Source organism: Pyxicephalus adspersus, chromosome 8, assembly GCF_032062135.1.
Source record: "Pyxicephalus adspersus chromosome 8, UCB_Pads_2.0, whole genome shotgun sequence".
In the NCBI taxonomy this organism is placed as follows: Eukaryota; Metazoa; Chordata; class Amphibia; order Anura; family Pyxicephalidae; genus Pyxicephalus; species Pyxicephalus adspersus.
The window spans coordinates 24284429-24299371 of NC_092865.1; the positions used below are offsets into that span (position 1 = coordinate 24284429).

The window sequence follows — 14943 nt, forward strand, 5'->3', positions numbered from 1 at the left end:
GGCATTAACTATAATATTATTTTTATGGTTAAATAGTATTTTTTTTTTGGTTGTTTCAATAATTGTATTGAAGCCTATTTCTTCTGGTTATTAAAAACCAAGAACACTTAGCCCAGCATTGAGATTCCCACACATCGACACTCCGGGGTGAATAGGGAACTTATACAGCAGTATTCATACCTATGCAAACACGTTGGCCAATTTATTAAGGAACCAACACAGTATACCTCATTTCCTTGTTTATAACACACCTTATTAAACACATAGGCATGAATCTGACCTCAAGCCTATTGGTTTTAGCATGATGTAGCCATTATTTAGCACATTGTAGGATCCAAGCAAATGTTTACAAAAGCTGGCCATACACATACTAGCTTCCACTGTACAATGTAGTAGAGCTGTGGAAAATGTAAAATGTCCTAAATGAGCATACATGTATTTCATTTGTATCACAGAATATCACTTTCTCATTCCCAGACAAGCTCTTAATGAGCCCCAGTAGAGGTCATATAATCCAGAAAACATCATGAATAAACAAAGGGGAAAAGATGAGCACGTTTGCTTCAGGGCCCATTCACACTAGTGGGTTGCAAAATAAAACGTATTAAAGCATTACTGCAACCTACTTGTGTTCCAACCCAACCCACCATATTGCTGTGCATTGGCACATTTGAAAAGAACTGGCTGCACAATGCATAAACACAACTTGTGTATATCACAATACATTGGTGTGAACTGATATTCATTATCTGGCTTGTTACCAAAAAGATGGATGGCTAGAAATCTTAAAAACATAGATTTATATAGCGCCAACATATTACACAGTGCTGTACATTAAATCCCCCATGGCAATGAAATAATAGGGCAAAATTGCCTATCTGAATAATGTGCAATGTTTAAAGTCCAACTAAAGTCTTTTTTCCCTCTATATATTATACCACAAGAAGCCACATGCTTCCTTGCACGGTGCCATGTTAAAGCGATGGTTCTGCTGTGGTGGTTTGGCTCTCCAGCGCTGCCATGCAAAGGGAAGATCCTGTTTTCCCCTTCAAAACTTACGGTACATACTTTTACTTGTAATGCGGCCCTACTCAATAAGTATAAAAAATATTTATCTTTTTTTTTGCAAGTATAGTCATGATAGAGGTAAGTACAGCAACCCCAAGCAATCATTCTCATTAGGTAGAGTTAATTGACTTTGCTTTGTGCACCTAGATTTTTTCATAATCTTCCAATAGTACAAAGTGACAAAACATGAAGTAACCCTCAACAACCAACTCCGGCTTCATTTTCATACCCATCGAACCCAGACAGCCGAATTCTGATTAGTCAATGATTACTGCATGGTGATATTCATCTGGTTTATAAATACATTTAGAGGAGAAAATATATATCATATCCCAAGCAACCAAACGACAGGAAACAATGGAAACTTTTCAAAATATTTAATACGTGTCAAACACGTAGAAATGTCATTTTTATACAGAAATCCAGGTTACAGCATTGTGCATGAAAAATACTGTAAACTCCCATGGTAATCGCTTCTGGCCAGAAATCCCATCTTCTAAAACAAAGGCAGGAGATCCGGCTAACGTGGACAGAGCTGAATGTTTCACAAGCACCAAGTCTGACGGAGCTTTCAACAAATACATATACAATATAATGATAGGGATTCGGACGTCCCTATGTTAACAAAGAAAACACGTATTCATTTCCTCATGCTTCAGTTCAGCAATCGTGTCTGGTATCAGGTCAGCAATTTTGTCTGTGCACCAAAATTGGAAACATCTTAAGCTTTGAGGCCAGAATGGGATTTCTGGCTGGTCGGGAAGCGGAAAACTGAAAATAAAATCCACTGAGATTATGAATTAGTTGAAACCGCAGGCCAGCAGGAAAACGATCCAAGACTGCAGTAAGAGGGATTTACCTTGGAAAAAAAACTGGTGCCCGTGTTGTCAGTGGTTTGGTATTTTACACAAGTCAGGACATGTAACAGGAAGGAGTGGCTCTGTAAACTGAAATTGTGGGCCCAGAACAATGAGTGGGAGAGGGGTAGTGTAAGCAGATGGGAACTTCCCTTCCCCCTCCCTAAATGGGGAACTCCCCATGCACGTGGTGGCCAAAAAACCAGAGAGGGGGGATGGGAGGACATTCTTGGAGGGGGAGGGAAGTTACGTGGACAGATGTGAAGTGGGGAGGGGGAAGAAGTGTTCAGGAAATTCTTATAAAACAGATCAATTCTGGTGCAAGACAAACCGCCCACCTCCCATACAATAACAAAACATTTTCAGATTTTAACAAAACACTGATGCCAAGAGAGCCTCTTCACAGCTTGATATAAAATACTAGATGTTTAAATCCCCGGCTACTTTTATGTCATGGGGAATGGAAAGGTGGGAACCCATTTTGGTTGTAGATATAAGTATATATATGTAGCTATATGAAGCTTTCCCCCCCAGAATAATGTTGGCCATACATCCGCCATATTCTGATGTTTTCTCAGGCTCAATAATCCCATAGAAATCTGGCACTAGGACGCTATGGGATGTCAATGTGTAGCCAACATCTCCTGTGACCACCAAAGGCGGGAGAGCTTCATCTAGAAGACCACATCAATCCCACCATGACATAAATGGAGCCTTACAAGGTTTTGTGTGGACCACCCGTTTACCCCTTCCCCCATGGATGGCATGGAAATGGCTAGAGCTGCCCTCTTGGCACCGGAAAATCATGATGGTGACTCAGATCCGAAATGTCATAACGTGGACTAACAGGCATCCAACCCACAAACATAGAAAAAAACACGACAACAACATGGCTCCGGGTCAGCTCTGCACCCTGGCGATCTTCTCCCATCATGGGCGCCCTATGGCCCCCCACCCAATGTCTATAGGAAGGGCTCAGTCCTGGCTGTCATCAGCCATCAAAAGGCCTCTATGGCCGTGCTCCATGGGGTGATGGTGGAGCTGATGGCCGGCTCGCTGCAGCTTTGGCTGGATGGAGAGTCCAGTTCCTGCACCTCCTGCCCGGGCTCCTCCCCCTCCTCTGTCCCCGGCTCCTTGGTGAGAAGTCCCGAGAAGCTGGAGCCGAAGATACTGATAAGATTGGCCACGTTCTCCGTCTCCATCTCCTCGGCCGCTTCCTCGGCCGGCTCCGGCACCTCTTGTTCTCTCTGCTCCCGCCTGGCTCGCTTCATAGCCGGCCCCTCCGGCGCGCTGCCCCCGCTCCTCTTCCTGCAGCACGGGCTCGGGGGATCGGGGTGACTGGCTTCGTCTTCCCGGCTCGGACAGTCTCTGCACGGCTCCGCCAGCGCACAGTCGGGGTGGGAATAGCAGGAACAGCACGGGAGGCCCCGGGGATGAGCCCGGCATGAGCTGGGAGCTGAGCACGAGCAGGCCCGGGGGATTCGGATGTCAGGGGCGGCAGTGCGGGCACACGTCGACTCTTCCTCTTCATCCTCAGGCCCGGGACACGAGCAGCTCTCCGGTACCCGGTAAGCTTGTGGAGGGACCGGGTACAGGGGGTAGTCACCGTGCAGCTCCTCGGCTGTCTGGCTCAGGTAGACCTGCTGGGCGCTCCGCAGTACCAGGGACACCATGAGGTTCTTGTGTAGCTTGATGCCGCCTCGCTGCACCCGGGAGTGGTAAATCTTCCCCAGCGAGATACTGACAATGCGGTGCGCTTCCAGGCGGAAGCCCAGCCCGGGGTGACTCTCCGCCTCGGCGGTCGCTACGGTTTCGCGCTGCATGTTGTGGACACAGTACCGGCAGGCTGCTGGAGCTACAGCGGCTTCGTTTCCCAGCGTTGCTGACTTCTTACGTGACAAAGCAAAGCAACGTGAACCTGCTCTGACCACGTCCCAGCGCCAACTAAGCGCGGGCGCGTTTATTTCCGAACCTTATATACTTGACACGTCACGTCCCCAGTGACCAATCACAACCGCATTCAGACCCCCACCGCCCGCTTCCGCGCTAATGCGCCTACTCGCCTTCACGTGATTTCCAACCAATCACAGCTCGCTCGGCCCGACGCCAGCTTTCGAACGGGTACCGCGCTGATTTATTTTAAAGGGGCAATGACATTTGCTTAGCGGGCCCGCCAAACCGAGTCGCAGATATAACGTAAGCGTACAATAATAAATAAGCAGTGAAGTGTGATTGGGTAATTAGAGGCAATGGAAAATTATGGTATTTGTAAAATGGATGTGTCACGGTGACTTCTAAAGCATAATACAGGTCGGTTGCGCTGGTCGCCCTAAGGTCACAGTTATCGCCGCTTTAATGGTAGTTGTGTTTTGGTCGTGTGTTGGTTCCCAGGCTGATGTAATGCTGTTGCAAGTTTCAGACGTGGTCATGTGATCTGTTTGAGGTCAGAGAGGCTGCCTGGGTATTGTGTGTGCTGCATGGCCCTCCTATGTGCAGCTTTGCACGCACACACTTCTGGTAGGCACTAAGGACACCATGTCCCTGTCACTTCAAGCTGAGCTGCAGTGCTATGGAACTACAAGTCCCAGGATTCTGTGTGCATTGCAAACCATCATATAATGTCATTGTATTATTATCCACTAGGGCACAGAACCTGCAGTAAGTATAAAACCCTGCAAGCAGCTATGCAATATTAACACTGATTCTTTCACTCTATAATGCATTGACTCATGGTGAATGTCATTGTTGGTACATTGTGCTGCATTGTTCATGAATTCTTTGTTTAAATCCATATTACAATATTTTAGGTAGATTGCCTGTGTTTACTGCACACACCTTGTAGCTCCCTGCTGTGCATTGTCATATTACCATAGGTTTCCATTGCTAATGTGTTGGAAGTACATTGCCCAGGTATTGTTGTGTAAATAAGACCCTGTCTCTAATAGATCCCTGGATGTGTGATAATTACCTGGATAGTGGGGAAACAGGGAGGAGATGCATAAATTTGCTGTAGAAAAGAGGTTTTTGTTAAGAGTGTTTTTGACACCTGGCTCCCTGCTGGGTGTTGTGGTTTCTCCTGCTGCTAGAAGAACCACAGCAGCCAGAGGAGTCAAGCAGTGCAGCAGCATGCAAAGAACAAACCTTGATTAAAGTAAACTAAAAAAATTCCCAAAACAAAAGAAAATCACCTTCAATCTCGCAGCGTAGTCGATCAGTCCAGATGTGTGTTCCATCGCGTTCTTATGATGTCCCCGGCATCCGTCTCCAAGCCGATGCACCGGGCGCCGCCATCTTCACCTCTTCTTCCGGGTTTTTCTTCCTACGTCACCCGACCCAGGCACGAGATCGGGTAACATTGGTTGGAAAAAAATCTCACAATCTCACTGCACATGGGTGAGGTGGCTTTTTTTTTCCCTTTTCATGAAAAGGCTCCTTCTGCGCATGCACGAGATGCTCTGGCATGGGCAGAAGGAGCACCCGAGAGCCTCTCGGGATGCGTGACATAGGTACTCTTTTATGTAAGGTGAAATTTCTTAGTTTAGGTACGCTTTAAGTAAACACATACATATATGTATTCCCATTGGACAGAAATACCTTATCACGCTTGCCTGCCTTTTTGTTATTAATATTTTTATTATTGATAAGTAAACCTTGATTTTGTACACACGTCAGATGATTATTGCTCGAGTCGTGCTTGTTCCAGGGCGAGAATCTGACATATGGATATTGGTCACCCAGTGTCATTTATGGATCTTGATGGTGGGGGCTTTCACCTCTGGATATACAGTGCCCAGGAGGCAGCAATGACATCACCTGCATTCTCCTGACCTGATGTGGGTAAATTGTATTTACATTTTGAAAAATCAAGGTTGTAGACTGCTGACACCATGATTATTCTCAAAGCATTGTGAGTGCCTGGAAGGTAGTAGCGATACCCGTGCACCATGGGAGCATAGGAGGCAAAGGGTTTCAAGGCAAGGCAAGCTGAGCAATTACCTAGAGGCCCCTTTCTCCTAGCACCCCAACTGATAGAATGGCGGTGGGGAAGTGGAGCTGGAATGCTGTGTCTTTGGGGCCCCCACCATATTTGTCTGAGTCCCTTTTTTGCCATTTTGAATGTAGGCAGTTGGAGGCATCATAGGGACACTCAAAGCACTTGACCAACAGTGGCTCCTTTACCAAGTTCATTATCAATCTTTGCCCCACCACCCTCTACATTCAGTGTTTAGAAGCCAGAGGACAGATAGCGGGCACAATAGGCTGGCTGAATTCAGTGGCAATGCTGTGGAGGCTTGAGCTTGCATATTGTTACTATGTGCAAAGCAGCAACAGTAACTCTGTGGCAGGATCAAAAGGTCATTTTACCAAATGCAAAGTATATATGTGTAAAAAAAAAAGGCCTTGTGTTCTCTTCTACTTGGCTTTTGGGATGCCAAATACATTGCTGCTAATTTGCAAAGCAGTTGCCATCCTGGAACAAAAAATGCTGTTACCGGTGGACATCTTAAATACTGGATAAATACGTTTTACATACACTTTAAATTAAACCTTTACTGGGGTAAGTAATGTAAATGATTGCTAATGCTACAGAGAGGTAACCTTAAGCCGCATACACATCTTTCACGATCCTTTCCAACGACTAAGCACTCCACGATGCATTAACGATGCTGTACATACAGCACAGTTCTGCTCTATGCAGAGGGGAGGAGGAGAGCGTCAGAAAGGCACCGGCTGCGCGCTCTCCCTCTTCACTTGCATTAGGATCGTTCGTCGTATATCGTCCGTGGATCCGCCAGGACGGTCATTCAGACGATGAACGATGCTCGCTATACACACTTCAGATTCTCATCCAATATCGGCCCTGAGCCGATTATGGAGCGAGAACTCTTGGAAGTGTGTACGTAGCTTTAGGGTGCCACTGCATACCTCCATTGTGAAAACTTGGTCCTATCTGCTATCAGATTACTAGAAAAAAACTCCCAGGTAAGGGGGGAAATGGATATGGCTGTGCCAAAAACACGGTACTAGCTGCCTAAGAATCCCATCCTGAGGCCTGAACAGTGCTGGGTGGTGTGAGCAAGAGGCAGCCCTAAACCTGTTGCTGATACTCATTTTGAATGAGCTTGTAGTGCACTTTAATGCATGCAAAACCAGCCTTTTCTAAACATTGTGGTGCCATGCAGGGTAAGTGTCTTCCATTCTACTGTGTGCATTAGGGTGCTATTCATTTTTAGAACTCCAACTGAAGGCACAGACAGTAACGTGCTTGTTCTTTGCATTACTGCAATGCATAAGTGTGAACATTAGTCAGCTTGGAGCAGACTAAACCAACAACAAAGAATATTTTTCCCACAAGGGATTTCATGGATGCAAAGCATGTTAAAATCCAGTCAAATTCCTCTACAGCAGTTTATCCACAATTACCTTGTGAATCAGCACTGTGAAGCAGCAAAGCATATAACAACATCCTTTAATTTTATAAGCAGCTAATCTATGTCTGAGCGATAAACGATGCAATGCTTTTGGTTTGGAGTGGGAATTAATTTAAGCTCATCAATTGACAGCCTGATGCACAGTAGGAGCTTGACAGACAGCAGTGTTTGTAGTCACCAGAAGAGTAAATATGCAGAAAACTGAAACTGTGGAAGGTATGAATATCCAGAATATGTCACAAAATGTCACTTTTTTGGTGAACTTTAGAATATATTACAATGGCTCAGAGGTTAGCACTGGCCTTTGCAGCACTGGGTCCCAGGTTCGAATCTCAGCCAGGACACTATCTGCATGGAGTTTGCAAGGTCTCCCTGTGTTTGTGTGGGTTTCCTCTGGGTACTCCGGTATCCTCCGACATTCCAAAAACATGAAGTTAGGTTAATTGGCTTCCCTCTAAAATTGGCCTTACACTGTATTAAAGACATATGACTATGATAGGGACATTAGATTGTGAGCCCATTTGAGGGACAGCTAGTGACATGACTGCATAATATGTTGGCGCTATATAAATACCATATAATAATAATATTGGCATGTGTTCAGATCATAGAAAACTATGTAGAGATGTTGTTTCTCAGGACCATTTGCAATCCAGCAATTTGCTGTGCTGAATTCTGCTTAAACGTAGCTTTTTGGGAGTAAAGGTGTACACTTCTAGCCTCCATCTACTGCAAGACTTCTCAACTCCAGTCCTTGAGGGCCATGATCCACACACTTTTCTTTACCAAGTAGCAGAATGAAGTAAGAAATGCTTCAGAAAGTCAGAAAATTACTCTTTTTAAACTAAAATTCGACCTGTATGTGGCCCTTGAGGATTAGATTTGAGGACCCCTAATTTAATTCTCTGGCCAGATTAATGGTAAATGTATCTGTCAGATAAGAAAAACAGGTCTTATTTATCATAGTCTTGGCTCCAGGGCTGGAACCCTCACCCTTGTGGTGTCATTTGTTTGTTTTTGTTTTTTTTGCAAGGTCTCCAGTTTCCTCTAAAGACTGGCCTGGGTCTGCGTGTGTGCTTGTCTGCTCTGGGGATTAGGCAACCCATTCACAAAAGTCTGACTTTCTGTCTGCTCTGCACAGTTTGCATCAAACATTGAACAAGTTCAGGCAACCAATTGGTGTGGAATAGTTTTCGCACCTAAAGTATTGGCAAGGACTCCTTAGCAGTTCACTTTCTAAAACAAAGTACCAGCAGGACAGAAGAAGAAACAATACTACCTAGTAATTAGGCAAATTACACAACAGGAGGTAAAGATTCTCATCTCAATCCCTCCTGCAGCATTAAAAGTGGAATCTACATTAAATCCCTCTAGGCGATGGGAGGTCACCCCGGGGGAGGGAATCCTGTTCATGAGCTTCCTCTATGCTGGGGCCCATAACAAACTGTACACTTTGTGCCATTTTTAGTTCACAAATACAACATGGGAATAAAATATTTACCCAGTGAAACAAATAATAATCTTTACGCCACTAAATCACCATGGCTGATGTTCCATTACTTGGTCATACCCAGTAATATTATTATTATTATTATTATTATTAATAAACAGGATTTTTATAGTGCCAACATATTACACAGCACATTAAATAGGGTTTGCAAATGACAGACAGATACAGACTGTGCCACAGGAAGAGGAGAGGACCCTGCCCAGAAGAGCTTACAATCTAGAATTCTACAATTTCCCCAGTAGGGACTTTACATAACAAACTCCTTTAGGGTTAAGGACTGATATAAACAATCTGTATAGAAGGATGTCATCTATTGCTACTTTATTATTGTTATTTTTTTATATAGCACTGATACTGTATATGACGCAGCACTTTACAAAGTCCATAGTCATGTCACTGACTGCTCACAATCTGATGTCCCTACCATAAACAATAATACAGTCTAAGGTCAATTTGGAGGGGGAGGCAAATAACCTGTCTGCATGTTTTTGGAATGTAAGCAGAGGAAACCCACACAAACACAGGGAGGACATCCAAACCTGGGCAGACCTGTCCTGGCTGAGAGTTAAACCTAGCTGCAAAGAGGAGAGTGCTAGCCACCAAGCGAACCCTAAAATAAATTGGGGGCAGCATGATGGCTCAAAGGTAAGTGCTCTGGCCTTTGCACCGCTATGTCCTCGGTTCGAATCTCGGCCAGGAGTTTGCAGCATCTCCCCATATCTGCGTGGTTTCCTCCCACATTCCAAAAAACATGCAGTTAGGTTAATTAGCTACCCCCCCCCCCGAAAAAAAAAATATCTTTAGACTGTAATAAAGACATATGGCTATGGTGGGGACATTAGATTCTGAGCTCCTTTGAGGGACAGCTAGTGACATGACTATTGACTTTGTACAGTGCTCTTTATTATGATAGCGGAATATAAATACTGTGTAATAATATTCAAATAATACCAAAGCATATACTGATCTGGCTGGCAGAGGACTGTTGTTGATCCTTGAGCCAATGTATACTACCAGTTGGCCATTATGGTTACATTTCTGGATTATTTGAATACATGGCACCCTATAAAAGCATGCAAAAGGAAAACAGAAGCTTGAGTGTGTATTATCTGTGCTGTTAGTGTAGTGTTACGTGGCTTGTGTATGTGATTTTTGGTGTGTGTGAACAGGCCTGCGTGTGATGAAACCAGTCTGGGCAGCCTGGACAGAACACTCCCTTGCCTCAGCTGCTCTTTCCCAAAATAACTGCTTTCAATGGTGGGGGGGATGTGGCACACAAAGGGACAACACAGCATTGCCTTATCTACACATGGGGGGTGGGGCAGAGGTATTTAGAAAAGAGAAATGTGTGTTTATATTTACATAGGTGCACAGGATAAGCAGGTATGTGTATTCACCTATTTAAATACACTGTGCATTTCAATATGTTTACTGACACAACAACAAAAAGTAATATTTGTTTTCTCAACACTTTGTCACCTCTGGGTTTTACAGAGACAGCAATACATAATAATGGTTGTATTATGTACTAATTTCCTTCCTCAATCCAAAAACACATTACTAAATTATTTGGTTTCCTCCCAAATTTCCCTATGTTTATGTATGGAGCAAGAATTTAGGATAGTGTGCTCCTTCAGGGACCTGGGATGGTAACGAATTGAAGTTAATGTCTTGTTCCCTTTTCTTTAGAGGAAATAGAAGTATCAAAATCTATTGTATAAAAGTTTTCCAATAGGTGAAATGTTTCTGTTTTGTTTCAGCTGTATCAGTTATCAGAGGTGATGCTCAGATGATGGCACCATGCATGGCTGTTTTTAACTTAGGTTTAAACTATAAGAATATTCACGCTTGTTCAGTAGTTTTTTTAAGTGGAACTATAGTTCCACAAACAAAAAAAATGTGATTATAAACAAGTTCAATATTGTTCTCTCCTCCTCCGCTCCACTACTGCGTAGTACGTTGGTGCTATATACATACTCTTTATTATTATTAAGAGACAGGTAGAGGAAAAGAAAATGGTGGCCCCTGACAGAATGTTGACAGTGGTGTGTTTGTGATGAGGTAGATGAAATATTTTTATTGGAGATGAGACAGCAGGCCTGATTTATTAAAGCTCTCCAAGCCTGGAGAGGATACACTTTCATCAGTGAAGCTGGAATTTATTTCTTCAAAGTCATTTGCTATTTGCTAGAAAATGTTTTGAATCCTGGACCAGATCCATTCCAGGTTTGCTGCATCACCCAGCTTCACTGATGAGTGTATGCTCCCTAGCCTTGGAGAGCTATAATAAATCAGGCCCATTGCCTGTACCTTCTGCAATAAGGGACTTGCCTGTTCGCAATTTTAGTAATAGTTCTGCTTTAAGGTTAGCATCTTGATGGCGATCATTTTATTTGCAATACATTGATTTCAATTGTGGTATAAAATGTTTCCCCAAGGTGCCGAATATATTTTCCTTCTATAATGCAGCTCTTTACAGAGTTCTTGTCACTAACTGTTCCCTGGAGGAGCGCTCAATCTAATGTCCTTACCAAATGTCCCCTAACAAAGTCAAAGACAATTCTGGGAGAACCCAATTAACCTACCATTAAGTTTTAGAATTTAGAATTTTTAGAATTTAGGGATGTCCTGCCTAAAGCTACATACACATGTCAGATAATAATCACTCAAGATGAACAGCTGTGCTCATCCATGGAGGACTAATGCGTGACCCATCGGGAATGATCGCTGTTCATTTCTAAGGAGAAGAGTACAGAGGGGTGCTGCTTCTTGTCCTCCCCTCTCCATAGAGCAGAATGGTGCTGTGTGTACAACACTTGTTTCAGTGGATCATTAAAGATCCAACGTCTGTACACTACCTTACAATTTGGTCAGAGTGATAGCCATTTAGCCAAGTTAAAAATCTATGACTGTCTTGGAATTGACAGGATAGAAAATCTGTTTGCAGGATTTACACTTGCATATGTATGAAGGGTTGGACTGGAAACCTGGGGCCCACCAGAGGAAGTGAGAAGGAAGGCCCTCCGGAATGCATAACCTTCCTGGCATGGTGCCATTTTCTGTAAGGCAGCAGGGGCCTACCAGAGGGCATGATAAACTTATTTTGGGTGCATATGACTGGGGTCCACCAGAAATGTTTTCCTGTGGGCCAGTCTGACCCTGTATTTATGTGTTCATCATATGATCAGTTCCATTTTTTCTTGCATGATCTCCAAATTTTATGGATTAGGTTTTTAATGAGAATACTAGGTCTTAAATATTTCTAGAGATCATGACGTTTAATCAGGTATAGGTGGACTTGTACATAGGTAGCCCCTGCCATGGGTGGCATACTGGCACCCCTGTATTTCGTATATATATTGTGTATTTACATCAACACATCATGGTACTGTTAGTAACACATCACCATGTGCAGGAAAAAAGACTGCTGCTCTTCCCCGTAGTTTGTACATGTATTTGTTGAGGAGTGGTGTAATTGTGTATCGTGTATTTACTATTCTTCCAACAGGACTTCATTGACCAACCCAACGAGCTAGCTAGTTATTGTTTCTCTATATAGTGATGTAGAAACCATACTATTTCCATAGTTGGTCATATTTAAGCTATATACGGATGTGCAATTGCCACTAAACGGTCGTTGGTGATCTTTGTCAGGGACAACAGAATGAATGAACAACATACAGACATCACTGTTTTGTTCTGTGTAGAGGGGAGGGATAAGGGCAAGCTCTAAGACCCCCATTCAGGAACAACTGTCATTTCTGTCACTCATTCAATGATCCAGCAGTTCACAGATGGTGGATTTTCACCAAAGATAATCACAACGGTCTTTTTAGGTGACAATAAATAGCGTCAGTACATGGCTAGAGGGGACAACACAAGACAGTTAACCTAGGGTGCAGGAATGATGATTCCATTACTATATATACAGTGCAAAAGTGCAAAGTACCCACAATCACCAATTAATGATGGATTCAGGTTTTTGGTTGCTATAAATTTGCACATATTCAGTTGTCTTGCAGGTGAGCTATAGCTGCCACACAGCAGATTGCACATCTAGCTTTACCTTCCCATCAGAAATATTTCTGTAAGGACATAGTGGATTAAACCTGACAGGCTGACATGATCAAGGTGTCTGGAATTTAGTATGCAGAAGACAGCTCTATGCTTTTGCACGCTTTGGAATCAGCAGGTTACCAACGAGAACCGTGTGTCCCCTGTCTGTACTAGAGATACCCCCCCTCTCTCTTTGTACCTATGTCTTTGGGGCTCAGGTGTTCAGTGTTCTGGGAAGAAGGCTGGTGCTCAGCTGGGTGCACATCAAGATGGGGAGTTATTAAGCCTCCCCCAAAGTCAATTCTGAGCCAGCTATTCTGGCAAGAAGAGAGAGAGGTAGAGACAGATCAGGAAGCAGCATGTGGCTGGAGCAGCTACTCATTAGCACATTTTTCTTGTTGATAAATCTTGGTTTCTGCCTGACAGAAGCATTGACCAGTCTGTCCCTGGAGGCCTCTGCTGCAGACACTGCACGCTCCAACCTCAGGGCAAAGCAGCAAAATTATAATCAGGCTCTCCCACCCATCCATCCCCCCAAACCCAGCATAACAATGAGAGCAGCAGCCAGCCAGAGAGAGATTAATGGCCTCCTTCACAGCCCCCTTCTCCCTTGTCTTGGCCAGTGTCACTTCTGCATTACTGCCAGAGTCTGGAGACATCCATACAAATTAACTCCTTAGTAACTAGAGGCCTAGATCCACCGTTACCGCCAAATGAATTGCATCCTCTACACATGGCCAATTCAGACCCACTGATTAACCAAATATAAAGTTTTGTGCAAAGTATACACAAGCCTTTGGTGCTATCATTGACCCAACATTTTTGTTTGAGTGCTTTGCATTATATTGTCCAGATCTCAGAGAAGGATGTCATGCCTGAGATTTTGTAGCAGCTTTAAATGGGTGCACCAAAAAGCTAATACCAACAATTTGCAGCAATTAGCAGATAGGGATTTAATCGTCTAGAACCACTGATACAATAAATAAGGATTTTTTTTAACTATGCCTAGAAAATTGTAACTAACCCTACAGAAAAAAACGTAAATTAAAAGAATTAGGGTTGGTGATCATGTGTACAATTTTGAACAACTTAATGCGGACCTATCACCAACATTTTTTCTTTATATAAAAGGGTAGATAACCATTTCATATAAAGTAAAAATTGTCCTTTTTTTTGCTAAGTGTTTTAGTAGGCCCCTTCCACTTCTGTCTTTACCACTGGGATACCTACGTATCCCAGGCGGCTTCAGGTTGCTCCTTCTGCACATGCCCAATTTCAGGCATGTGCAGAAGGAGCTTTTCCACAATGAAAAAGTGCCATTCTCCCTCAGGAAAATACGTCACCCGATCTTACTCCTGCACAGTGTGAGATCAGCAGAGGTAGAGGAAGAAAAGACAGAAGAAGACGGCGGCACCTGGCTGGGACAAATGAGGATTTAAGGACAGCTTGGGAACGAATCTAGGCCAGGTGTGGAGATTTGAAGTGCTCTGCAGAGGTAAAGGTAATTGTTTTTTTTTTATTTTTATGACAGTTCTGCTTTAACTACATATAGCAAATAACTATGATCACTTTTTAAAAAAAGAGGATTACTGCAAATAAAAAATCTTTGTGGGACATGGTACTTAAAAGTTAAGAATAGGTTTGGAAGACCTAATCAAGCTAGTGAATCCCACAGCAGTAACATGAAGTACAGTCATTGGGACACTAATAAATGCTTCACTAGTCTATTGTTGTGCGGGCCATTTCAGACTTATGGTTGACTGCGGCGTTCTGCTCCAGGTTTAACCGCTGTCCCAACCGCTCCCATTCAAGTGAAAGGAAGAGTTGGGAACTGTTTTGTTCATGCAACGGCTGTCCCTCCTATTGTGTGTTACTTCCCCCACCTACTAGATTGTAAGCTCTTCGGGGCAGGGTCCTCTCCTCCTGTGTCACTGTATTCGTCTGTCATTTGCAACCCCTATTTAATGTACAGCGCTGCGTAATATGTTGGTGCTATATAAATCCTGTTTATTAATAATAA

At 43.5% G+C, this 14943-nt stretch overlaps 1 protein-coding gene and 1 long non-coding RNA gene across 4 annotated transcripts in view; one reads left to right on the forward strand and one right to left on the reverse strand.

Moving 5' to 3' along the window:
* Positions 1-1430: 1430 nt before the first annotated feature.
* Positions 1431-3869, reverse strand: IER5 (immediate early response 5). The gene has a single exon (XM_072419799.1). It carries the CDS (start codon positions 3746-3748, stop codon positions 2924-2926), a length of 825 nt encoding a protein of 274 aa, XP_072275900.1. The 5' UTR covers positions 3749-3869; the 3' UTR covers positions 1431-2923.
* A 476-nt stretch (positions 3870-4345) lies between these two features.
* Positions 4346-14943, forward strand: part of LOC140336585 (uncharacterized) — a 19561-nt gene continuing 8963 nt past the window's right edge. The window contains exon 1 of one of the 3 annotated variants that reach the window (XR_011921914.1): positions 4346-4583. This is a non-coding gene — a long non-coding RNA (uncharacterized lncRNA). The remainder of the gene's footprint in view (positions 4584-14943) is intronic. The other 2 variants (XR_011921916.1, XR_011921915.1) reach the window with 2 other exon arrangements.